Raw genomic sequence first — 27605 nt, forward strand, 5'->3', positions numbered from 1 at the left:
GTTGACGCAGATCCTGAAAGTGCTTAGGGTATTGGATAAAACACACATTAAAAACTTTGACGGGGACACCTGTACACCTACTAAGTCAAGCATTTATCTGAGCAGCTAATCATGTGCTGGTAAATGCAATGCATGAAATCATGCAGGTCAGGAGCTTTAGTTGATACTCGTCTAGAACATCAGAGAGAAGGTGTGAAACTCTACATCAGGGAACAGAAAAGTGAGGCTGCAGTGGGCACACACTCACAAAAACTGGACAGTTGAAGACTGATAAAAGAAGAACCTGTAGTCTGGCTTGATGAATCAGGATTTCTGCTGAGGCACACAGATGGTGGGGTCAGAATTTGGCGTCAACAGCATGAATCCATGGAACCAACCTGCTTTGTGTCAACAGTCCAGACTGGTGATGTTGTAATGGTTTGGAGAATATTTTCTTGGCGCACTGTGGGCCCCTTAATGCCAATCAATCATTGGTTGAATGCCACTGCCCATCTGATCATTTGCATCCCTTTATGGCCACAATGTACTCATCTTCTAATGGCTACGTCGAGCATAATAACGCTCCATGACACAAAGCAAATGTTGGTTACAGTGAACACGTGTGGCCTCTCTAGTCACCAGATCTGAATTCAGTTGAACACCTTTTGGGATGCGTTAAAACAGGGGATTGGCAATGAATGACAAACCACCAGTAATGATGTGAGCAGTCATCTCAGCATGGACCAGAAGCACAAAGGACCTTTTCCAACAATCTGTGGAATCCATGTCTTAAATAATTGAAGCTGTTATGAAAGCAAAGGGAGTGCCGACCCAGTAATAGTATGTCGTTCCTGATCAAGTGCTCAGTGAGTGTATATTGGCAGCTTGGTCCATAGCTTTCTCAATGCAAAGGGTGAGGTGTAGAATGGAAAATAGAAGAGTTTAGAATTGTATGGTTACAAAGAAAATTAGGGTAAAAAGAAGCGAATCATCATCAGCATCAGTCATCTTGAGACAAATTCTGACTTAAATCCACCTTGTAAATGCAATGATGAAGAACTGGAATAGCTATTCATGTATACATGTATTAGAAAATATTATTTTCATAAATATGTACAATGGTGAGACATTTATTCTTCAGTTTCATACAAAAGAAGATGAATTCAGTCCCTATATAAAAGGGAATATAATTTATTTCAGGTGAGCTGTTGTCCTGTCTATCTGTGAATGGGAATAACTGCCAGATATCCGGAACCAACTCCCTGGTTCCAGTTGAGTGTCTCCATTGTCTCCCTGATTCTTAACAAATGAAAATCAGGACTTAAGAGGCAGTGTGTCGCTATGGAAACCCTGAGTCTGAACAAGCAACAAGGTTTCAGAGAATTTATGTGAAGTTCATAAACAATGTGCAATTACAACAAGATTTTTAACAATGGCTCCAAAATAGCTACAACTGCATTATTCATTTGCATGAGATTTTAATCAGAACATGCAGTTGAAGTAAAATTGTGTCAGAGAAGGAATCTAAGAACCTACTTGCTGGTGTGTTTGTGTAGTAGCTGCATCTCAGCACTCTACAGGCTTTTATTATGAAGGTAACAAATGGACTGAAAGACACTTCCACATCTCCACGTGCAGACAGAGCAATTCATACTTAAGTAAATATGCATCCGCACACTAAAGTCTCTCCGTCTTCTGTCATGGACCCACTGTCTGACCCTGTGCTCCACCAGTTCCATCCCTGGGGGTCTTCTGTCTCCGCATAGTAGAGATTCGGCTCATATCCTCCAGTAAAAAACACAACACACAGAAAATGACAGATACCTGGAGGGATGCACTTAATCCGCTGACCTCAGTCAATGATGCTCTCTGTGTGTGCGGCAAAGAGAAAGAGGACCAAATAGTATGGCATGCTTTTCACAGCATGTGTATTCTTCAATCATTTTGCAAAGGCACACTTTTGTGCACTAACCTTTTTGGTTATTTGAACATATAAGGGACTCAGAAGTAAGGGATTCTGAAAGAATTGAACTCAACAGCTAAACAAATACACCCTCTCTTTGATGCTCCTTCAGATGCCCCACCCCTCAAATATATGTATACCCATTACCAAGCATCGACTCCAGCAACACAGCTTACTGACCAAAAGAGAAACATGGTGGAATCCAGTGGGTTTTTAATAAGGGACAGAGGTGGACACGCGTCCTCGTAACTGAAACGAACAGACATGATACAATTTAACAAACAACATGCACACAAACATAGTATCCAACACACAATGGTGTTGGCCAGGTTGTGGGTTAGCAGTCTGTCCCTCCAGTTGCTGCTGTGAGGCTAACGTGCAGAGAGGACGAGCTGATTTCCCAGAGCCAGCACAAGTCTGCTAATTTAATGATGCCAGACAAACAAATGTGGCACCGGTACGTGCTTGCTGACCAACCAGTTGAGATTAGCCATGTTTAACAGTAGAAACAGCCCTGAATTATTGGCTCTTTGGCAAAACGGAGCAACCTACATTTATCTGTCTTCATGTTTTGCAGGGTTTTCATAAGGATATATGGACGAGCTAGTTAGTGAGAATCAGAGGCATGCCAATTCATTTTCTTACAAGATTGTAAACATGCGGTGGATAACTACAGAAGAATTAGGAATCAGATTTCTCCATCTGTTGCAAATTAATATCCTCTTTATCAATTAAGCTTTGGGTCTATTCTTTGTCCCCCTGCTGCTCTCTATTGTGTCATGTGTTTCTCTGATGTTTTGGCTTGGCGCCAAATTTACTGCAAGCAAAATTCAGAATTTGGCCTTTTTGCTTTCTGCCCGAACGCTGTGTCTGCAATTCCGACTCCACAAATTGAAATGCAGAACCAGCCGGACCATTAAAATGCCACGGCAGCGATACAGAGACAGATGAATTTGCAATCTGCCAAATGGGCCAGCTGTTGCCCCCCCCTCCCTCCTCCTCCCTCATCCCTCATACCTCCAGGGAAGCCTCCAGAAACTTCCTCGCCAGCTACCAAGGACAAAGGCCTCAGGGGGGAGCTGATTTTTAATTACTGGACTGCCTTCCCCTGAATATCACACCAACAGATAATCTCACTGTGTCCCGCAGAAATGAATAGAAATGAGGAGTGTATGAGGGAGCCAGGTGTGTCAGCAGCGAGAGGTGGTGTCATTAGTAGGCCTGGCTTTCTCACAGTCAGTAAAGACTATGAAGTTAATGTGCAGTGTGTTTTTTTCTTTAGAATTAAGTGCAAAATAAGACTGGGGCATTTTGGGGGGTTTGGGGTACAAAATCCTCATTATTCTGGGATTTGGCCCTATATGTAGAAAGTTTTATTTCCAATTTTTTTTGTTATAAAACAGATCTAGGTGCTTTATAAATAATCTGAAAGTATCACAAACGCTCAACCCACAAAAAAATGCACACAGCCCATATTCAGTAACTCAACAGTAAAAACAAGACGTCAGGACTTTGTGAAAAAGTGAAGTCAGACAAAATAATTGGCATAGTTCAAACTATGTTGAAAATTACATCACCGTCTGATTGAATTTACCTGCTAACAACAGTAGTTTGTGCCTCAGTCAGCACAGGGTGTTCTCCTAAAACCTTATTTAGTGTCAGACCTTTAAATTGCATAGAAAGCATTTCATAATAACCTTCACAAGGATGTAAAATATAAAAACAACTTAACAGATTTCAACCAAATTTTGTTATAACGCTGTGGTATGGGGCGGAGAAGATCCTAATAGACTTTAGTGTGGATCCAGATCAGGGGGCAGACACATTCTCGTGAAGTGTTTGTGATCCAAATGGAGTAGTAGTCACATTCAGTACTGGCCTTCCATATAAGGATCTGTCTTCTATCCAAAAGATGAAGAGACTCTCTAATATTCTGTCATTTAGCAACCAGTCTTATCTCACCATGCCTCCCTCTCTGCCCTTTAAGTAATTTATCCTTCCCTTTATATTCGTACTAACTATTCATTCTCTATTATCTTGATTCTCATAGAATCTTTATCATAACTGAACCCTTCGGTTTAAATATCTTTGATGTCCATAACAAAAGAAACAATGCAGCTTCATGCAGACTCTTACTTGGAGGACCTCTGGGGTTTAACTCTTTAACACACCATGCTGCTGGTCCATCTGATTCTCTGTTCTCTGACACGGCCCATAGAGCAATACTCCCCAGTCAATATGATACCAGGCTCAGATGGCACATTTACTTCCTGACTCCTCTCTGAGACAACGGTGTCAAAGGGCCTTGAATGTGTTCATTTGATCCACCACTCTTCCACATTGAGAAGGGGCAGAAAACCCTGATGAGCCAGCTGACTGAGGAGAGTATCAATAATTAGGTTTGACAGTGAACGGAGAAGAGTTACACATAATCAGTGCTATAATTTGTCTCATTGGCTTGAGGATTGTGTTTTACTGTAAGACCTGCTGTGAAACCTGCAGTTGGGAGCTGTGAAACCACCTACGCAAATTTAATTACACTGTTTTAAAAGAGTTGAATTGAAATGATGCAGGTTTCTGTTTAAAGTTTTGTGAATTTGAATGGGATAAAACTCAATATGTTCATGCTGATTCAAAACTAGTACAACCCTCTGGTCCTCACACTTCACATAACATTAGGGAGCTGCTGGCTCGCTTTGTTCAAAAATATTCTAGATGAATAATATCAGCTGGTCTGCAAATAAATTACTCTAGTGGTGTTTGTTTGCGGTTGACCAGAGATATTATACCACAATATCATATTTGCTTTCAGGAGGCTATGCTGAAATGTCTAATCCTGTGTGGTTTATTATTTTATTTATTTTGTCAGGAACTGTACGTTGGGGCTATTGGCATGTTTTGGAGAATACAGTAGGTGTAGACAGTATTTATTAGATCCTCTATTGTTGTTAGATGTCATTTTATATTACAATATTGAATCCTGATTTAGTGCATTTTCTACATTCCATCTCCAGACTTGAAATATCTTATCCAGTGATCACAGTTTTTCTATGAGTGGCAGTTTCTGAAGTTGTTACATAAAACATTTAGTTTTTCCTGTCTGGCTGTGTTCCCTCCTGTAATAATTTCCACACACAGTTTGACTTTGTATCCAGCAATCTGTCTTCATGGTTGCCTCCAGTGGTTTAACGCCAGCAGCATCATCTCTGATTGGCCGGGCTGTCACTTCAGGACTTTGTGTGCTCTGAGTGTGCAGCTGCCTGAACCTGGCTGGCGCCTTCGCTCCCACCTCATTGGCTTTGCAAAGCCTGGCTGCCTCTGTGTCGAGGGGTTCACCAGCCAGCACCCATGGGCCCGAAACATCCACACCAAGGAGTTACATAACTGTTAGAAGGGAAGAGTAACTTAATAGCTCGCTGCTTCCTCCACAATGGTATAATAAGGTGATGGAGCTGCCTCAGAGTTTTCTACATTTAAATTGGTATGCCTCCGCGTGATGGGGGCCTCACAAAATATGTTTTTGTTTTTCTTTAACATGTTATCTTGAAATCAGCTTCAGGGATTGTCTTCAAATTTGGTGCAAACGTTCCCTTGGACTCTAAGATGAACTGATAAGATGTGGGTGGTCAAAGATCATGCTTTTCGCCTCTTGAATGTGAGATATAATATCTCACATTCAAGAGACATTCAAGATATAATATCTCACATTCAAATAAGTGTTTGAGTGAATTTCTTCAACTTTTGTTCAATTGTCACTTGTACGATAATGTTCTGATAAAAGGGATTATGTTTCAGTGGTCAAAGGTCACAGTGACCTTATATGAATCTTGAAAAGAAGCAGGTAGAAATATGTACACGGACACAGCTCTGATTGTCACAGGCATACAACCGCAGTGCGGTAATTCATTTTAAACAGTGAACTGCCACTTACATTCAGAGAGAGTGAGAATGTGAGAGCTAGGTAGGTGGTTCATTATGTTGCTCAAGGACATTTTGACAGGATTGCTGTTGATAGACAGACTGACTCATGCTTCTAAAGCAAAATATTGACCTTGTGCTGTGAAACACACTTTAAGTGTTGCCATAAAATGTACTCACCTTTGTTTCTTAGATCTCGTCTATTCAAAAATAATTTTACCCTCGATACATACACAAAACAACTGCCCCTAGTGTCACATTGATGTCACATGGATGTAAGTGACCCCATGTAATCAGGCACAACCATACTGCTCTCCTTCAAACATTCTTGAGCAACACTGTTTACTGCCAAGCTCATCTGCACAGCTGTAAGAAGGAAAGCAAAATTCCAATAGCGTTATATCCGTCAATACATATAACAATTGGCTGTGATTCCTAAGGTGTCTTATCAAGGCGTTATAAGATTATCATAAAAAAACTACAGGTTAAAAGAAAACACAAACACAGCCAAATATATAGAGCTTGAATTTAAAAAATAAAGATACATTTGTTGATTTAAAATATAGAAATAAATGCATAAATCTTTTATACTTTTCTTACTCTGTAAAATAAAAGTTCTAATATTGACGCAGTATTGTACGGATTTGCTGTGAAGGCCAATATCAGCCAATGTTATCAGTCAACTGATCTTTTTGGATACACACTGCTTAAAATAGAACTCTGAACATGTGGGGTATCTTTTCCATATCCTAACTCCATTTGCTGTGCTCGGATACTATCTCTTCAGTAGTTATTTATGCACCAACAACGGGTTGATGATGCATTTGAATCACTAGGATACTGTACCCTAGTATGCTGTAGTAGTAGATCCATTGTAGGTACAGCACGGTATTCTTTCAGTGGAAAAACCTGACCTGTCCACCTGATACTGCAGGGACTTGCAGAGGGACTTGCAGAGGGACAGCATGGCTAGACTTAACTAAGGTCACTGGTCATTAATGTCAGCTGACCTCAGATGAGTGTCCAGTGGTCCTCAAGGTGCCCGGTTTTATCTGTCCTCCCTATGGAGACAGGCAATGCGACATGAGGAAGGTAACTTGGTCTAATAGGCTGGAAGGCAAACAAGAAGTGGACAGGGGACTGTAACTGTCTGCTGCAGGAGCACACTTGACATGGAACCGCTCTGGTGTCATCTCAGCTGTACCCACCTCTGAATGAAATGTTTTATCGTAAAATGACAGGCGTTCACTTGTGTTGCCTTCAAGCCTAACTTAAATGAAGGCAGAGTTCCCGGGGAAGTGATTAACATTTAAAATATCCCCCCCTTAAGCATCTGCCCTTTTACTTCTTTGCTCTACTACAGCAGCCGATACAGTTTAGTTTCAGCCACTGAGTCTGAGTCTGTTCTTTCTCGAATGTTGTGGCTAACTGAATGCTGAATAATGTACAATACATTAAGAAGAAAACCATGAAAATATAATTACAATAAGATGAAGTAGAAAAATAAAGGCTGAGAAGTGAATAAAGCATGTAGGATACTAAGGATACTAAGGATATGTAAAGACCTGGGACAACATGTGAGTCTTTAGTTTAATCCTAATTCTTATTTGAATTTAAAAGCTAAACAAATACAATACATATAGCAATACATTATAAACATGTATATATTCAAGTCATGCAATAGTACACACTAATGTAATCTATAGCATTTAGAATGTTTTGCATTTGTACAAAACATAGAATGCCTTACATGCTCTTATATGGCTGTAATGTTTCTCCAGACTGTTTTTTTCTGTAGAGGAAACCCTCTGACTCTCTTGATTAAATGATATTGAATGTGGAGGGTTGCAGAGGGGGAGTCCAGGTTTGGACACATTGGACACATCAGCAGATTTTTATTTTTAGCGGCATGCGTTAAGTAGTTTACCTGTAGGTGAGCTCTGAGTAATGGTCGGTCTGCCCAACAAGCCCCCAGGCTACAATTAGAGGAATCCTCTCATTCCCCCTTGTATACATATCCCCCTGCCCTCTCTTTATCTCCCTTTTTTTCATCTTCTGTCTCAGTCCGTCTCTCCTCTGTGTTATCTGTCTTGATCTCTCTCTCTCTCTCTCTCTCTCTCTCTCTCTCTCTCTCTCTCTCTCTCTCTCTCTCTCTCTCTCTCTCTCCAGCCTTGCTCTTTTCCTCTCCCACTCTTTTTTTCCTTGGTTCCATCTCCTTTTCTTTCCTGCCTTGTTTACTGCCTTCAGTCAGTCAGTTTAAAAGCCACCGGGGGATAAATCTGACAGTTATGCACGCGCACAGACACACACACACACACACACACACACATACACATACACACACATACACACACAGAGTAAATCAAATTCAGACTGATACTGTACAGTGTTGATGTAATCTCCCTGCTTGTGCTATGCTTTTTTAATCCTTCCATATTTATTATATCTACTTAGTATTTTGTGCTGATGTATAGCATTCAGGCTCATCTGTTTTACGGTATAAGGACAGCGTATGTATGTGGGCTGGAATGATATATATATTCTATGGTTTCAACTGACAGCTAAATGTCAGGTGGAAAGTTTGCATCTACTTGATTCCACGGACTTTTGTGCATTCTTGCATTCAGCAGTGCACATTGTTTATGTGCATGTGTTTGGACTGCGGGGCATGCTCTTCTGAATATGTGTATATAGTCCCATTTTACACAGGCTTTACGGTCTAACAGGCTTCTATAGTCTTGCCTTGTCACTCCTCTGGAAAAGCTTAGTGAAATTTGCATGCACTGGTTTTGCCACTCGGGAGATATCCAACCATCCTTGCTGTTACTGGTGTAAATCATCACACCAGAAACCACCCACTGTCCACTGTTTTTAAGTTCAAAAAGAAGAAAATACAAACTAAGAGGATTACCTGGAGCCATGTCTTTTCTACAGACATGATGCTGCCTCTCTGTTGCAGCCGCACATCCCCTGTCCCTATACCCCTGTCTGACAATGGAACTAACGCATGGCTAACAGTCTTCTCGATACCTCTGTCACTCTCCATTCATTCTCCTGTAGGGATGGTATAGCGATTTCCAGACTAAAGATCTTTTGGATGATGGAGGCAGTGCTGACGGTGCTGAGCTCTCGGCTTCTAACTGTCACTGACAACATCCAACTCTCTCCTCATTTTCAGAAGATGAAAATGTGTCCAGAATATGTCTCCCCTCGCCGCTCTATATGCATCATTCACATTTCTCATTTAGGTGCATTCAGACCTGTACGTAATGATGACCACTTGTAATCAAATCACTCAGGAGGACGAATTACAATACCAAATCTGAATGGAGTCTCTGAGGCATCAGCGGGTTCAACCTGACTACCTGAGTCGGTACTGTACAGTGCAGGAACAAACAGACAAACCTTTAGGGCCTGTTGTGTTGCTGTACCTGTGTTCATAGATCTATAGGGTTACACTGTAGGAGGAAGAATTGGGTTGAGTTCTCTGTTTTGTGTATAGTGCACAACAGCAACTGGAGCACTGTGATTGAGAAGTGATGCTGCTGATGAGGCTGCAGTTTCTCCAGAGCAGCACACAGCCTCCCTGCAAAGATTCACCAGCTTCAACACACACACACACACACACACACACACACACACACACACACACACACACACACACACACACACACACACACACACACACACACACACACACACACACACAGTGAATATGTGCATGTTAGTGACACATCTCACTTATTCTGAGCCTATGAGTCTTCGTCTGTTGTGATAGTGACAGTTTTATTGAACTATATATGGAGCAGAATGTTTTGACATAATGATATTCCAGTAATGAGAATAAGTATGTTCTATTCACATTCCTCTTTTCCCCTTGAGACTATTGAAGCCCAAAACATTACAAACTGTGAAAAACTTAGTAAACAGTAGTAACTACAGACTTCTCTACAGTAATATATATATTTTTTTCCAAAGCTCAGATCTTTTAATAGCAGGTAGAGAATGTTTGTGCTGGAAATGCGTGAACCACACTCAGAAGCAATGCATATTGAGACCATAGGGCTTAAATGTATTTTCATGTTTGCTTCTTGCATTGAAAATGAGGGAGGATGAGGCACATACATGGGGCATAATGGAGGGGGAAGCAGAAAAGTGATGGCATTTAAAGAAAAGGGGAAGCAGAGTTGGAAATGAAATAGAAGAGATGGCACTTTAGAAGATGAAGTAGAAAAGAGGGGAGAAGATGACAGTAGGGAACAGGAAGAGATAAATGACAAGAGGAATAAAGGAGATGGGAGTTTAAGAAGATAATGAAAAATGCAGAGACAGAATAGAGGGAAGATATATAAATGCTGCCCAACAAGGAGGGAAGTATAAGGGAGAGCAAGTAGAGTACAGAGGACGTCCTATCCTAATTTTTTGTGCTGTTTTTTTTCTTCTGAGTAATGAGGCTGTTAATTATTAGAGGCAAGCATGGTTAATTAAATCAAAGTGTTTACAACTTCCACTGTCAACCAGATTCTGAGTGGTGCTCGCTGATACTGCCATGGTAATTACAGTGTCGTGAATGAGTTTATTGATGGACCCATTCATAAGAGTAATACATTAATCATGAGTCTCTAATTATTTAAAAAGTAATGTTTTTACTTGGTTAATAATTGATTAAACTTCTCTCAGGTTGGTGCTGGCAAGTTAAGACAACCCCGAACACATACAAAAAAAAGTCACAGCCTACATTCCTGACAAGCTGCTTTTCTTCCTCTTTGCCGCATAAGGAACACAATGTAAAACTGTTTGTTCCACTTAATACACAGAATCACACACACCACCTCCGTGCGACAAATCTCATTAAAGCATTACACACAGTTGTGCCAGCAGCCTCTATCAAACGCTTTGCTGTGTGTATGTGTTTACACACGTATGGATACATGTACAAAATAAGCATAGTGTAGGATTTTCTAATAACATGGGAAACAAGAGTTATATTTAGATGATTGTTGAAACTAATATCCAAACATAATCCAGGAGTAATAACAGTAGAATGTCACAAAGTGTGTGACTTATTATTTTCAATAGTCAGTATTCTGTCATAGACCTTTAGTTGTGGCTGGTTCTGCAATTTAGAATAATATTTTACATTTCTTTATAAATCTTGTTTTTTAAAATGAAGTCTTACAACAGCGGTTAGGCATCAGTATCTACAGTATAGGGAAACAGGTTTCTATGTACATATGGACAATTAAACAGTTGTGTTTGCTGTGATCATTCCTCCTGCTCATGCTGACCATTAAGAAATCCCTTCCTCACCTTCCAGTGGAGGAGATGGCGAACAAAGTCCACAGTCCTCCCTACGTGCAAAAATAAGGAACCTCTTGAACTTTCACAACAAAAGCATGACAAATCTGCAATGATTACCAAACGTGCAGCAAACTGCCTTCCCCCTCTTACTTTAATACCCCCCCTTCTCCTCTCTCTATTGTCAGGAAACAAGGAGAGGGGAGAAGCATGACAGATGAAATTTCTCACTCACACTTGCTCTTGTGCACACAGTCTCACAGTTTGTCTCTGAGACACACAAACGCACATCAAGGTCAGTCAGGCTCAGGCTTGGTTTATCTGCAGCTTGCAGTGAGCTGGTGGAGAACGCTGCGCTGGCAGTCTCCTCTCTGCTTTCTGTTTGTACTGCACGTGTGTGTGACAGTGTGCAACTCGCTGTGTTTGTGTGAGACTAGAAAGTGAGAAGGAAATGGCAGATTGCCTGTGTATGTATGTGCGTTAGTAATTGAGGAGCACACAGGAAAACATGTTTGGTATGTGTGTATGTATGTGTACTCTGCCGTGGCTCTGGATTACAAAGACTATGTGATTGAGGCCTGGGGAGTGCTGTTGCAGGAGGAAAGGGACAAACACTAATACATACACGCTCTGCATCATAGCTGTGATTAATGTATTTGTTGTCATTTTACTTGCCCTCTTTTGTAATGTATATACAGAGCGTCATCTCTGAATAACAAAAACATGGATATCAGAATAAACAGACGTGGATATTTGCCCGGTCACATGTTTATAGCATGTACTCAATGTGTGTTGCAGGATTCAGCCCAGGAAGGTGTGATCACCCGCGACATCCACCGCACCTTCCCTGCACACGACTACTTCAAGGACTCTGACGGAGATGGACAGGATTCACTGTACAAGATCTGCAAGGTGAGATTACTGTTTTGCGATTGTGGAGGGACACTGATCGAGCAACAAAGATGGCTGTCAGTTACATCCAAATACTTTGAAATGACAAGGAACTGAACTTAGATCAAACCTGCATTGGATGGCACAGTACTGTTATTCTGTGAGAACAGAAGATAATCCTGAAACTAATGCTTAACCTTTCAAATGTGTGCCTATCCCTCACAAGCCAACTATTAGCTTTTTTTTTCTCTTTGTATTCTGGCAAGGCTCAGTAAGAATTGGCCTGGAATTTAAAGTTGGCTCAAAAATCTATATTTGCTTGACAGTACCCGCGTTTTACTGAGACATAACCATGAATCTTTCCTACATGACATAAAGGACATCGAACCTCTCAGTGGTCATAGAATTGATCTTTTCCTCTAATTCTAAGTAAATACAGTGTCTACCACCAAGTTATTTTCTGACCATTCGATTCAGAAAGATATTTTGCATAGTATAGATTTGGAAGATTTTGGGAGATAATTAATAAAGATAAAATATATATATATAATATGATAACCATGAATACATTAATAATTTAAACCATTTTGATTGTGCTGCCAGGCTGATTGATCTTTGAGGCTTTGCAGGGGATCTGAAAAGACTAAACTATATAAACGTAAAAAATGATGCCAATTTCCCATAGCTTTATTTTATTATAGGCACCTTTCAAAGCACACAACAAGACACACAGGCTACAAGGCATCTACTTTTTAGAATCAATCAAAAATGTCAAAACTATCCCACCATAACCAATAGAAACGTTCAGAACAAATATGCCAGTTTGAAAAGTTGGATCTTGAGATGAGAGAGATTTAATATTGTGAATTTAATAGAGGGATCACAGGCGAGGGGCAGAATGACCAAAGGCTCTCGACTCCATGGTTGTTAAGTGAGCAGATGCTGTGGTGAGGTGCTGGAGAACAAGAGTAATATGTTTTATGGAAGCAGTTCTGGTAATAACACGAGCAGCTGAAATCTAAACCAAATGGAGTTTGTGTAGAGATCGTAGAGAACAGTGTTACAATAGTCAACAGGGGATGTAGTAATGGTTTGATTGAGAATAGCATTGAGTGCCGCTAGGTGCACGCGATAGACAGAGGGAATTAATATTGCACAGATAGAATTATGCAATTATAACAATGACTGAACAACATTGTTAACACTATCTTTCAAATGTGTGCTTGGAAAGATAGTGTACTATCCAAGATGACAACCCACATTGTATTGCTTGCTTAAGAAAATGGTAGGAGAGTCAGGATTTGATTTCTATTAAATATCAGGACAAGTGGGCTAGAGAGTAAAAGAAACCTCGGTAGATATATAGAGCCTGGTGTCATCTGCATAACAGTGAAGTGTAATGCTGATTATCGTTTGAATTAATTAAATGTTGAGTGTGGCAAAATAAATATTATTTAAATGAAACAAAGGAGGTTTCAGCCATTCCAGTGGAATCCGAGAATTTAATGTGAGATGGTACCATCAAGAAATAATCACGTAGTCTGCGACTGTTTTAAGAGGGAAAGTATTTTAGAGAGAACTGGTAAAGTTGATGTATTCAAAGCCGTCTTCATGGGCTTGTAGATTCAACCATGTTGAGAAATGCCTTCAAATGAGTTACCATGTATAACACATTCTTAGCATTTGATAATTTCAAATGCTATGATATATTGAAAACATAGAAACGTGCAGTAATGAACAACCATTTCTGCTGACCATGTGTGGATCCGCCACAAGCTTGGTAACAAAATAAGACAAAGCAGCCGGGCCTCCTCACCATTAAAATTGAAAAGTAAAATAAGTGCTATAAGGTGAGGATCCCAGTGGACTCACGTCCTGAGAGGACACACGGTACATTTTATTCCGACAAATGCCAAGGTCAGCATCACTGTAATGTATAAAAGCCAGTCTTAATCTCTGTCACTGTCCTGCAGCTCTGAACTCAACTAAGATTTCGATGCACAGATGACCTTGCATTGCTCTGAAGTCCAGTATATCCCACAGCTCTGTCAAAAACAGAATGCACTAAATGTGACACACACACACAGCTCCTGTACATTTTTTCTGTGTTCGCCTGTCGATTACTTGCACCTGTACTTAACATGCCACAACATCAGCTATTAGGCTCTTCAAATATTAAAAAAATATTTAATAGAAATGAAAATGTCTACTTTTATCATTAGAGACATATTTCAATAACTGATGCAAACAGTAATTAGAAGTTTTCACTCAGTAGTAATGAACAGAAATGTGTGCACACAAAGCTAAATTAGTGAAAGGATTCAAAAGGAAGCTGTACGTATTACACAAGTATAGATACTGTACAATAGACATATTCATAATAAAAGGTAGTTGTAGACTGATGAAGTTGAACTTTTCCTCCTTTTATATTTTTCCTGGTGATGCAGAAGTGTAGTACGTCCAGTCAGCGCTCAGGGAGAACCTGTCAGGAAGGGTTAGCATCCAGTTTAGACCCAACTAGGTCAGTGGCGAGCCCGCCTTCATTTGTATGCAAATCCATGTAGATTTGCTGCTGATAAGGTTGGTTTGCTCTTGAGGCATGAGTGGGTTATAGGCACAGAGGATCCAGGACAAAGTTTATATTCATCTTCATATCTTACTCAGTAATAAGCCTGGAGTCTTATTCTCTAACCTTTATTCTGCAGGGAAGGTCACCTGAGCCCCATGTTCTTTTTCAGTGATAATACGCTTCATTCTGTTAATGCTCCTCTCAGGAACACACTTCCAGCTAACCTGTACAACCTCAGACTGTCTGCTGTTGGTCTCTCACAGGACCTGCTGCAGCAGTCAGGGGCTAAGAGTCTAACTCAAGAATATCACTAACAGTGGGTTTTCAGGGAGGGAGGAGAATATTGTTCTCCCAGCTGCTCTGGCGATCCAGGACCTGTGACTCTCAGATAAATGGATGAAGAAGATCTCTTCTCTATTTCCATGGAAACTGAATTCAAACAAAGCTGGGGGGAAAAAGCAAACATGATAACGCATTAACATACCTCATCAACCGAGCTAATGTTGCGTATCCCAGTGATCACTGAGTATTTCCATGCACATGTCATTCAGGATACTAGTTTATAGCCTGGTGACTGCCATTCTGATCAGACCTCCACATACGGGTATCAGCAGGCCTGCAGAAACTAAAGGTTTGCCTGACTTGACCCGTGACCTATAAAGACAAGTATCTGTTTCTACTGTAAACTGAACAATTAATGTAACATGACAGAGCTACATATCTCAGACGAAAATGTATTTACAGTCAAAATGTGGATGTTTTCACATGTACTGTTATTCAATACTTCACACACAGAAATCATCACCCTGTCAGCTAGTTTACATATCTTTTTAATATAGTCGATGGAACACCTGGCTGGAGTGTTCAGATATTAATTATCGTGTTCAAGGACACTTTGACAGCACAGATGCCCACTAATAGTCACTGTCGCAACAGAGACCCGAAGCCATGACTCCACATGTGGCCTACACCTCTTTCAGTCAGTGCAATCTGTCATTCAGCAGTTCTTACATCGGCCTGAGGTACCTGAGGTTTATTTTTCATTATAATGAGATAAACTTGCATCAGCTACTTATACTGTAGAAACTGAAACCTTTGTGACGTCAACTAAGTTAAACATCAATTAACTGTTCCCACTGTCCTGTAGTCCTCAGAATTAGAGCCCGAACAATTTATCGTCTGACCGATAAGAATTGGATGATATCGGCTGTTATGAAAACTTTTATTTTACTTTATCTCCACTTTTCACCAAATCAATGACTGATAACACATTTTTACTTCTGAAAATTTTGTGAAAATTTGTACAGAAAGTAAAAGCATACTTATTTGTGAGGAGAAACTATAGATTGTAATAATCTATCCCTCTGAGCCTATTATCCGCATCGGGCTAACTAATTTAAATTTCACCCACCAGGACCTCCCCCATCCATCTGTCAGCATGCACTTCTCCAAACCGAGTTGGGGAAGTGTGAATGCCACACTCCATCAAGCATGTCAGCTTGTAGATTACACTCCAGACAGCTCCACAAGACTTCTCCATTACCTCCACATCAAGCTTCAAATTAGCTGAACAGATCAGCAATGTAGCTCTGGACGTCCACACACATTTTTGAAGCATGGAGAGGGGGTAATAGTCTTTTAACCCTATGTAATAGTGGGTTTATAATATAATTATTATATATATAGTTCTGGTTAAAATGCATATCAAAGTCTCAGCATCCTGCCAGCATGACTGTCAGTAATATATTGAAGTTTTACCAGCTTAGTCATTTAAAATTGCTTTGGATAAGGCTGAAAACCACATTATATTTTCAATTAAAGTTGTGTTTTGTTTACCACCACCATCACACTATACCAGGATTAAAGGAAATCTCTTGTGTTCAGTGGTTTTGTTCTTACACATCCTTGTGCTGACCTGGTAGGGAACAACGGGCGTAACAAATGAGGACTGGGATTTTCAGACATTCTGAGTGCGGCCAAATATATTTTATTTATTATTATTTAGCCTACTGTATTGCAACTATGATGGATTTTTAAATTCAAATGATTCCAAACAAATTACACAAAGTGAAGGTTGAATGGTTGAGGCATGTAAGCCTCCTCCCTGGATCCCTGTTTACACTGTGATTGCTCATTAGCAGCCCAGAAGGTTAGGAGACAGCGCTGGTCCTGAACCGTCATCGGAAGGTTCCTCTTTTAGTTCTGACTTCAATAAATAAACCAACAAGGTTTCTCACCATCCGTAAAGACAGCTAAAGCTTGGAAAATATGAGCAGTCCATATCTTTACTGACAACAATCACTGAATCAGTCTTTCCATCCTCGGCGTCAGCTTGTCTCCATGGTGACTGATCTGCATACTTTATGTTGTTGGTGCCATGAAAGTGAGCAACCATAATCAATATTATTATAATATCCATGTATCAAGTATAATGTTAACACTAAGTGACGATGAAATCCTGTCTGAATCTTAAGCTCCCTTCAGAAAGACAGAGCTTAAGAGTGAGTTTCAGTTCTGTCCGCTCCATCTGTCTGCAAATAAGTAGCTGTTAACTACTTGAATGGTGATAATACGTCAGTTTTAATAATTCGCCCCCTTAGTGTCAATAAAACAGTTATTGCAGGTTAAGAACTCAATCGTCTTTTTGAAATAAATGCCTGTGTGTAATACAGAGTGGTTATCCAGTGCAACAGTATAGTACACCTCTCATTCGACTCTTTCCAGATTGTCCAGTGGACAGTACTGTGATTTAATTTTCCTTTATGCCTATGCACTTGTCCTCAGAATGTCTGTTTATTTAAGTGGACATCAAATATTGGTGTTATGTTATTAGATACAGCGACTTAGCTGTATAGGGGAGAACAGAGGAACACAGCCTCCAGGGTAATTCCTCTGAAAGAAGGAAAAACCCTGATATTAGAGAGATCTGATCTCTGAGGAAATGTCATCTGACAATCTTCACATTAGACTGATAAGACTACTGACGGCCGGAAGATCAACAAGGCACTAAGCTTTTAAGATAAAATGAGTTGTCCCAGTCTCCAAAATGTTTTTTTTTTTTTTTCAAATGATGCAGCTGAAATTCCAGTGGGTATTAGAAATATTACCAAACCATGCTGGCGCAAGAATGTTGTATGTCAGGATGACTCAAAAACAGTTTATTGCTCTTCTTGATCTCTTATCATAACCTCAGTTAGACAGAAAGTCATTCTAGCAACATACTCAAACATAACTAATGCTTTATGTAGCAGGTAAAATGACGGGCTGTTAAAATGTCAGCTGACACTCATCCCCCCTCCCACTGCCTTAGTGCAAGACATTAAATACGCAGCTGCTTCACTGGAATCGCACATCCACTGGTCTCACTTTATCAGAATGTGGCTGAAATGTGCTGCCCCCAGACGTTGGTAACTGTGTGACTGTGAATATAGGTATTTGTGTAACCTTAAACACAATTAAATTGAATCCTAAGTTGCCTTTGCCAATTTCCAACACCTCAGGAATTAGAAATAAAAAAATCAGTGGTTGTTCTTTAATTCATCTTGGTTCGACAAAGCGACAATACACAAGCCTTTGGATCACATCATCCATTCAGTGAGAGAAAGATATTCACACTTGCTTCAGGGATGTCACTTCCATGGTGATGGTGTAGTTTCTGAGGTCATTAGCACCTGTGTGAGCCAACCAGTGTTCGGCTTGTGTTCAGACCACCCACTGAATAATTGGTTACGTGGGTGTTAGTGTTCGAGCACTAATGTTGATCCGCCTGGTGTATTTAAGATTAATTCAGCTGTGAGTGAAGCCATTATCACATCACAAGTCATTATTCTGTTCAATTCGAAATTGAACAGAAGAACAAATTGTTAATTTATCACGACACTGAAATGAACTTCTTCCCTCCAGGATGTAGATAATAGAGATGTTTTGATAGACAGATGCTTCGTTGATCCTAGTAGTTTATGTGACGGTTACAAAGAAAAGCTGCACACAGGAGTACAAGAGGGAAACATGAGAATAGTAATCGAACAGTAAAACAAGCATAGATAGAGAGAATAAAAAGGATAAATATATAAACATAAAAAAATGTATGAAAATGTAAAAAAGTATGTATGTTGAATGTGTTTCTTTATCGTTATGGTCCCGGGGAGGGTGAATTATTCCTATATTCGTTTTTCAAAGATCATGTTAAAGTGGAAGGGAACATACAGAGTAAAGTGGCAGTTGCAAGAATACAGCATCAGCGCCTTCATTTTAAACAATATTTATTGATGTCTAGGATTTCTGGCTGAGAGAATAACCAAAGTCATTTTTTCCCCTGTCTCCTTTTCCTTTTTCCTAACAGGCCTACTCTGTCTATGACGAGGAAATTGGTTATTGTCAGGGTCAGTCGTTCCTTGCTGCCGTTCTCCTGCTGCATGTGAGTAAACATGTCATCCCTCCATCCATCTTTTCTTGGTCAACAGAATGCATCTGATAGATCTATATTGTAGACAGATACAATACACACACACTCGCAGACTTTAGCTGTGAGAAACAATGTATCAATTTGCAATATATTGCAAATCGATACATCACAATCTATAACATCAAACATTGCCAGGCAATACGTCTTGTGGACGCTTTTACTTTGATGTTGTACTTTCTACCTTAACATTCATCCTTTACATTTACTGGAGAACCTCTCGTGCTTTTCCCCTTGTTTTCAAAGTAAAAGCTCTCTGAAGCTGCTGGAATGATCACATTCTACTAAACAGTCTGAGGACAACAGTGAAACAAATAGTCAAGGCCAACACCAATACAAAGAAGATATGTCGTTATTGTGCGGCTGCGCCTTCACCAGACCAGCTCTACAGAAACCAAGTCTGTGAGCTCCTACAAGGTGTAATAAAACAGAACGGAAGACAATATCAGGGACACAGCGGAGGCTCAGGGAATGAGACGGGCAGAGAGTTAGAATGTTTTTGGCTGAAAAGAAAGTTGCTGACCGCTCAAATGAAAACAGCAGAATGATTTGGATGAATAGACGGAGTGAGAGAATGTGAAAGGAGGAAAGGATGAAAGCACGTGACAGGGTCATATCAGAAAATGAGGAGGGACAAAGAGTTGGAAGAGGCATTCATTCACAGGCACACACTTGTCCTCAAGGTCACAGGCAGTCGCCGGGCTCCATATCTCCCTTTCACATACGTGTTGAAGTGAACTTCTTTCTGTGCGTTGTTCAGCGTTTTTTTATGCATGTGTTGCAACTTGTCTGCATAAAACACACTTGAATTTTTGTTTGATGAGCCGTTGAAAGACAGATGGGGGAAGAGACAGGGGAGTTGACTAATGGAGGCGGGACTCCCGAGTGGAGGAGAGAGGGCGGTGGGAGTTTGGTCGACGTCCAAACGACAAGGGTAGCAAAGGTTAAAGAATAGGAAGACGGAGGGGGAGTTGAGAAGAAGGCAGAGGTCAGGAGGAGGTGGAGTGAGGAGGGAAGAAAAAAGAAGAAGAGCTGCGGAGGAGGAGCACGTTCAAGACAAATAACGAGGTGTAGTGGAGAGGGACGTAGAAATCAGAGGAGGGTGGTAGAAGAAAACAGTAGAAGTTATCGAGAAGGAGGCTGTACATTTTAGGAGGGGCAGTAAAACAGAGAGGTAATGGAGGAGGAGGAGGCAGACAGGTTAAAGAGGAGGAAGAGGAAGAAGGGCGAGGTTGTAGAGGAGATGTCAGGAATATTAATAGGGTTTCAGCTTTACCTGCAGGAGCCCATTCAGCCCCAAACACATACTGTCACTCTGATTAAATATCACCTCACTTTGTGTGTGTGTGTGTGTGTGTGTGTGTGTCTCTGTCTGTGTCTGTGTGTGTGTCTGGGAGTGTGAGGGGACATAAATCCATATAGCCTCACAGATGCACACACACACACATTGATAAGTTTTCTCTAATGGCTCTTATCTTCATTCATCTCAGCCACATATACACTGAAACATGCAGAAACTGTGACATGTTCACTTATAAATATATTTTTACACGGTTGCTAACGGTCCCCTAAGATCATTCTTAAATTGTTCTGTCTTTCCTCGTGTATTGAGAGCTCGTCAGATATGTCTATACTGAAATTCATCATTTGCTTCAAGGGGCAGATGGGTGGAGTTTACCCAAATCTTTGTAAATGAAATGTGACTCTGCCATAACTATAACTGACATGCACATAATAAGAGTGTGTCTGTTTCTTTTCTTGAAGTCTTTGTCCACCAAATGTCCCGAAGAGCTCTCAACAAAAAGTTACCAAGTTTGCTTTGGTGGCTCGAGATATACGTTCTAAACGTTTCGTTGTTTTTCAAGATTTAAAATAGTTAAAATGGTCCTTTTCTTTCAGATGCCTGAGGAGCAGGCCTTCTGTGTGTTAGTGAAGATCATGTATAAATACGGCCTCAGAGCTCTCTACAAGAACAACTTCGAAGATCTTCACTGCAAGTTCTTCCAGCTGGAGAGGCTAATGCAGGTTGGTGATGCAGTGTTTACTGGATTTGAGATGGAATCAAATGTATAAATACAATGCACTAACATAGTGCTAGGAAGACGACCCTGGTTATCAAGTGGGACAAGCTGCTGATTTAGGAAATCACCCCATTATTTAGTCCCATTTCATTATTCTTATTTCTTATTTATTTAAAGGGACACCAATTTAGTGTTGATACTCTTATAATTCTGTATAAACAAATAAAACTCAATGCAGCAGGCCCTGAGGTCCTTGTTGCCCAAACTTCAGTCCCGTCATATTCATTGATTGTTTATCCTCTTAGTTTATTCATCACACGTTTTATTTAGTCACCTCTGGCTACGGCTGAAGAAACGAATTAATCTCTCCACTTGGTGGCGGGATTTAAAATGATTCAGCCTCAGGGTCCACTACTATTTCAGCTCAAAATGAAAAAAGTTTATCAGACTCTACGGCCATGTCATAAATGTGAATGCCATGAAATTCGCTTGACATAACCAGCCATCCGTCTTGGAAATTTCTTTTACACAAGATTTGGTTTGATTTTTACTTTCCGAATAAATGTCCCCTGGGTTGTTTCATTTAATTACTTACTCAGTGTAAGGTTTGTACAATGAACCAATAGTGGACACCATTAAAAGGAAAAGACAAGCGGACAGCAAATAGCCTCACAAACTGAGTTAAATCATATCCACAATTATAAAGCTCATATTGCATTTTATAATGGTTTCAACGGATTTCCTCAAGACAAAAGTAATTGAATATCACAGTAAGTCATTTATGCTCTGTATGTACCAGACCTGCAGTCTCTCTATATGACAAACTGCATTTTGTCCCTCTATGTGCAGTCCCATCTCTTACTCAGGTATTACAGCCTAGATCCAGTCACTGAGTTGAGCTAGATCGTCCTGGCTCAGCTCGCAGTCGTCTCTCAGCACCTGGATCAACTCGGTTAGCACTCAATTAGCATCGACCTAATGAGATCAATGTAAGGATGTTAGCATTGACTGCTAATTATTGGCTCTTGGGTGGGAGCTCACTATCTGATCCAGTCAGGTGTGATGTGGCATTGGTAAGTGTTAGCTGCCAAAGTGGATTTCCATCAAGGCTAATTGAATCATGTATTTTCTGTACATGTGTTGACACTGAGGCAGACGCACACTTTTTCTGCAGCTGTATTTTTCTCCTTAAGTAAAGTTGATTAACGCTCAAAACCCAAAATGGTGAAGAAGGGGAACGAAGTGTGCAAAAAGATAATAATGACAGTAAGAATTTTCCTCTTAATAGATATGAAAGTAAATATAATGACAGAACATTGACGGTATTAAATTCTGGTGTTCTTACACTGTTTATATTATACACATCACATAATGAAACCACTCAGCTCTGCAAACCTGGATTTTGAAATGCCATTGCAACTTTAGTTTAAAAAATTCTTAGTACAATAAAATGCGTTCAAATTAGATGTTAAACAATGTATGATGTAGAAGTGATGTCTCTTTTATATTATTTGAACTGTTTTATGTGCCTTTTCTTGCTGCACTCTTGAAAGACATCATAATCTTTGAGACGGCATGATTTAATAAAGTATGAGTAAAAATGAAGTGATTTCAAATTGAAATGACAACTGGAGCCTCATACTTGTATTGTTGTAATTGCTGTTTTATCTCACACGATTCTGCTCCTCCTGACAGGAACAGCTTCCAGACCTGTGGTCCCACTTCCAGGAGCTGAACCTGGAGGCGCACATGTATGCCTCCCAGTGGTTTCTCACCCTCTTCACTGCCAAGTTCCCCTTGTGCATGGTGTTCCATATCACTGACCTGCTGCTCTGCGAGGTACGACTTGACTCACGGCTCCACATTGTTCTGCAAATACTGGAAGAGTGGTTTGGTTCACATTTGTCCAGAGACAACTTCTGTAAAGATGAAAGTAGTACCAAGGTGTTATTTAAGGGTTGGGTCATGGGAAGGGAAGTGGTGAGGTCCCCAACCATCACAACAGGCGGACAGAGACATGAAAGGAAAGAGAAGGATGGCGAGATGGCAGTTTGTTGAACTTTACTTTTACCAGCAATCAGTATTTAAAAGGTAGAGAGCACATTAGACTAAGTAGCATCAGCATTAATCCATCTACCATCTGCCCTTCTTAATCAATAGAGATGCCCTGATCAGGCTTTGTAGGGTTGAAACTATCACAGATTGAATTAAGTCAGTAGGATCTGGTGACCCGATCACTATCACGGCTTCCTTCTTGCTCTGAGGCACTTTTACAGGAAGCTCCTCTAAGAGTTCTTCCTCTTTTCGGTATTCCATAGTACTCTGTGACTATTGTTATTGTGAAAGTCATTGATTTTTTTCTCTTCCAATGCATTCTGTGATATTTTGCAGTGATGTCCTTGTCTTTTAAAATGGATTCCCCGTACATCGGTGAGATCACAGTGGAGCTTGAACAGTCAAATGAGAAAAGAAACCATTTTATAAAATGCTCTGAGATGCTTCACAGTCAGTTGCTTATGCAGATGTAAAACCACGTGAAAAGCAGTGGGAGGTGAGGCAGTTGTTTTGCCTACAACTACATTCCAACACGCTGGCATTAAGAGGGAAGATACAGAACTTCAAAAAATAGAGAAATTCGCTAGACTGGCCACTTTACTATAATTGTTGCCAGGTTAAAACATTTTGACCGAATCATCTTATCTGCAGCTGGGTAATTTGGGAACTGGGTGAAGACAGAAACGGGTTGTCAACTGATCGCCACCTGCTGGTGAGGTGGATCCGGTGGCAGGCAAAGAATCTGGAGCTTGAGAATGCAGATGTGTTCAGATTTGTTTTAAATCTTACTTAAAGTTGAAAAGTTTCTTCAAACAGTGAAGTCACAAAACTCTTTGTCTTCCTCTCTTTTCCATCCTTCTCTCATTCTGCCTTCCTACCTCACTTTTTCCCCCTCCCTCCCTCTCTCCCTCCCTCTGTTTGGCTATCGGCCACAGGCTGAACAATTAAAAGGTTTCCAGGTTTTTCTCAACCAATGAGCCGCATTATGAGAATCTGCTCGTTAAACCAGAACTCTTATCTCTTGCAACCTTCCTGTCAGCCGCGCCCCCCCCCCCGTGTCTAAATTCGCTCCGCCATCTTAATCATCAGTTTTACTTGTTTGCATCATTATTTTTTACTCCTCTTATTTTCTCTTCTTTCTTTGTTCTGTCTCTCTGTCTCTGTCTCTCTGTCTCTCTCTCTCTCTCTCTCTCTCTCTCTCTCTCTCTCTCTCTCCACCATCTTATCTTTCGTCACCTTTATTAATCGCTCCTGTTCTCTCTCAGTCAGCCGCAGCTTTCTGCTTCTCAAAAGTTTGGATTTTCATCATAATTTTTTCCTCTCAACAACATTTTTCCTCCCATCCATCCATCCAGCAAACTATTATCTATAGCACTTATAAGGGTTGCTGGAGCAAATTCCAGATACATATATACATAAAGCCATACATGCATACATACAAACAACCATTAACCTTACCTCAGTCAGCATGTTGGCCAGTAAGACCCTGGTTGAGTCAGGATTCAAGCCACAAAACTTCCTTGCTGTGAGGTGACGGAGCTAACCACTCCACCCCATGCTGCCCCTTGTTCCCCAGCAATTATTCATTTTCTTTTTAACTGAACCTCTCTTAACCACTTCATATCTTGAGGTCACTTCCCAAGATTTGTTTGTAATGAATGAAACGTTTTTGTCTTTTTTACGTAGTCTCGAGCCATCACACATCCCTCTGCACATTTCCCCATCTCCATCATTCTGCCTCTCTGTATCTTCCCCTCTTTCCGCCCATGAATCCGTCTTTCCTCGGACACACATGACTCTGAGATTATCTTTTTGAGCTTGCCTCAGCCCTGTAGCACCATCTTGAGGCCCACAAAGAAAGGCGTATGGAGCCACCCCCTCTTCTTCTCTTTCTCCCGTTATTTTTAGAGCCGTCCAGATATTTTTAGCTCTGTGTTGCCATGTGAACTGGTTGTCACGGAGACCAAGGAGACGGGTGTTCCCATGCGAGGATGACACTGATGCTTTACATTTGCTTTTTCATTATGTGTCAAATTCACTGTTATTGTATCTGCAAAAGAGGGAGGGCAAACACAGCATCACAGCATGTATGTCCATATTTATCTGAATACATTCATTTAATATTTTTTGAGGTACCTTTGTTTGTACTTAGAAACAGCTTCAATATTCGTATTGGTAATTATATTACAGATAAGTTTTAGCAGTCAACCAGAATCAACCAACATTTAGGTTCTTAAGAAATTATAAAGCTTATCAACCATGATATACATATATTATATATATTGCTAAGGGTTATTTCTAAAGTTATTGCGATAGGCTGCTTTGATTAACTGATTATCTTCTGGTTTGTAAAGAAAAAAAGTGCTAACATATTAAAGTTCTGTTATTTTAGGGAGTTCTATAGAGTCTGCCATGTTCTCTTACTTTGCTGCATCACTGCCATTTTGCAGACAACTTTTCTGCTGAATTTCTTTGTGTAAAAACTAAAATATGTCAGGAGACTTATTTCCCAGACAGTGATGGCTTCCTCTCCCGTGCAGATTGCCCTGACAATCTTGATTCTTTATATGGCAATATGTCTGGATCTGAGTCCAGTCTCTTCATCTTTAACCAGGAAGATAAGGAAGTATATCTTCAGCAGAGCTTCCCATCCTTATGAAACTAGATTCTGTATGAAAACAAGTGGGAAATATCTCAGCACAGTAGCAAGCGTTAAATTAAGCTGCAGAAAAGCTTTAATTTCAAACACGTGATGTTTTTCGCACAAACTCTTACAAACTTTTAGAAATGTAAGGTATTGGTGACAGTGTAATCAAAAAGAAGAACACTGATATAAACTTATGTGGTGATATGGCTCTCAGCATTACAAAAATCTGCTAATACACGTGAACTCAGAGCTCTTGTTTCTGTGCTCATATCCAATTCTCTTTTCTCCTCCAGGGTCTGAACATCATCTTCAATGTAGCCCTGGCCCTGCTCAAGGTTAGTAATGTTTCATTCATTTAAAAAAAATGCCTGTTTATGCAGGTTTAACTATGAAGAGACGATAAATCGTTATTAATTATTGCATATATCTGTTGACTTTTGGTGTGTGCCCAAGAGACAACAATTAATTCATTTTATTTGAGTTTTTTTAACATTATTGGACATTTGTGCAGAGCAATGATTCAGGGAGGCATGACTCTGCAAAGGAGGTGCTGAGTAAGAGGAGGTGCTCTGGTGCAGAGGTCTCATGGTTAGAGGTTAGTCAGTTTGTTGGCATTCATCGCCCCCTAGTGAGCACATGAGAAACTGCATCTGGAAGTGAGAAGCTTCCAAGACAAATTAGTCATGTGTAAGATAATTATCCTCAAAATTATGCTGGATGTGATGCTGTGTCACACCAGCTGCCAGTATACTTATATAAGATCCTGAACAGAATACCTTCCAATTGATTCCTTTAGTATTATTGTAAGTTTACGTTTTCGCAGTTTATAGACTGGAGGAATTTATATAGTAGTTTCTATAAAAGTCTGTTTCTGTACAATTATCCTCCAATTTTTATATTAATATTGTTTAATTTAGAATCAAAACATTTAAAATTTCAATAATATAAATATATAAAATTGAAATTTGGTTTGATACATACGAAACAATCAATACAGAGACATTATCACAAACTTGAGATAAAATAACCACACACTTTTATCGATATGATGTTACTATGGTTAAAGTCAATTGTTATTTTAGTGGCATTAAAAAGCAGTAGTTGCCAGATTTCAGCCATTAGAGGGGACTGGTGTCGACGTACTTGTAGTTGTTTTAGGAGATCTGTCTGTGGTGGGATGGATCAATACGTTTTCGCAATGACTGTATCATATTGAACGATCGTGCCTCATTGGTAAATCTACACGTTCATTTGAAGGGATTGTCTGAATGGAAGTGACGCTGTCATTTCAAGAACACTCAGTGAAGAAGGCCTTGCACAGTCATCGTCTCAGTCAACAACGATTAACCACCACACAAAACGTCTCAGCATCATCAAAAATCTTTTTGATTTATTCTCAAAGAAATCTTTGAGTCAATGAGAGGGATTGATGACAAGGAATTCTTATGTTTTAAAGGATTTAACCTGATGTGTTTTTCTCAGCACCTTAAAAGTTGATGGTGTGTAGCTTTTATCATTTATCAAACCAATTTTTCTTAAAAATATTTGTGAGTCACTAAAGTTGTACAGGTACAGTTTAAAGATGCTGATAGCATAAGAATAGGTAGTAAGTAAATTAGGAGAGAACATTTTTATTATGTTTTGTTCCAGAAAATTTGGTTTTGCCACTATGATCAGTCCTTAAAAATAAATATCAACTACCAAAGTTGAATTCTGATCTAATATTTGTTTTTCCTCCATTAAAAACAATTGCACATTAAATAACTACAGCAATATAGCTTTGAACAGGAAGAAATTCAAAA

General features: G+C 40.0%; 1 protein-coding gene across 4 annotated transcripts in view; it reads left to right on the forward strand.

The window, feature by feature from the left end:
• rabgap1l (RAB GTPase activating protein 1-like) overlaps window positions 1-27605 on the forward strand; it is a 179272-nt gene that overhangs the window by 129407 nt on the left and 22260 nt on the right. For all 4 annotated transcript variants that reach the window (XM_062395184.1, XM_062395183.1, XM_062395182.1 and 1 more), the window contains exons 14-18: window positions 11957-12070; window positions 18961-19035; window positions 20980-21105; window positions 22797-22940; window positions 26097-26138. In XM_062395184.1, coding sequence (XP_062251168.1) covers window positions 11957-12070; window positions 18961-19035; window positions 20980-21105; window positions 22797-22940; window positions 26097-26138 — 501 coding nt within the window. The remainder of the gene's footprint in view (window positions 1-11956; window positions 12071-18960; window positions 19036-20979; window positions 21106-22796; window positions 22941-26096; window positions 26139-27605) is intronic.

Source organism: Platichthys flesus, chromosome 9, assembly GCF_949316205.1.
Source record: "Platichthys flesus chromosome 9, fPlaFle2.1, whole genome shotgun sequence".
Taxonomy (NCBI): domain Eukaryota; kingdom Metazoa; phylum Chordata; class Actinopteri; order Pleuronectiformes; family Pleuronectidae; genus Platichthys; species Platichthys flesus.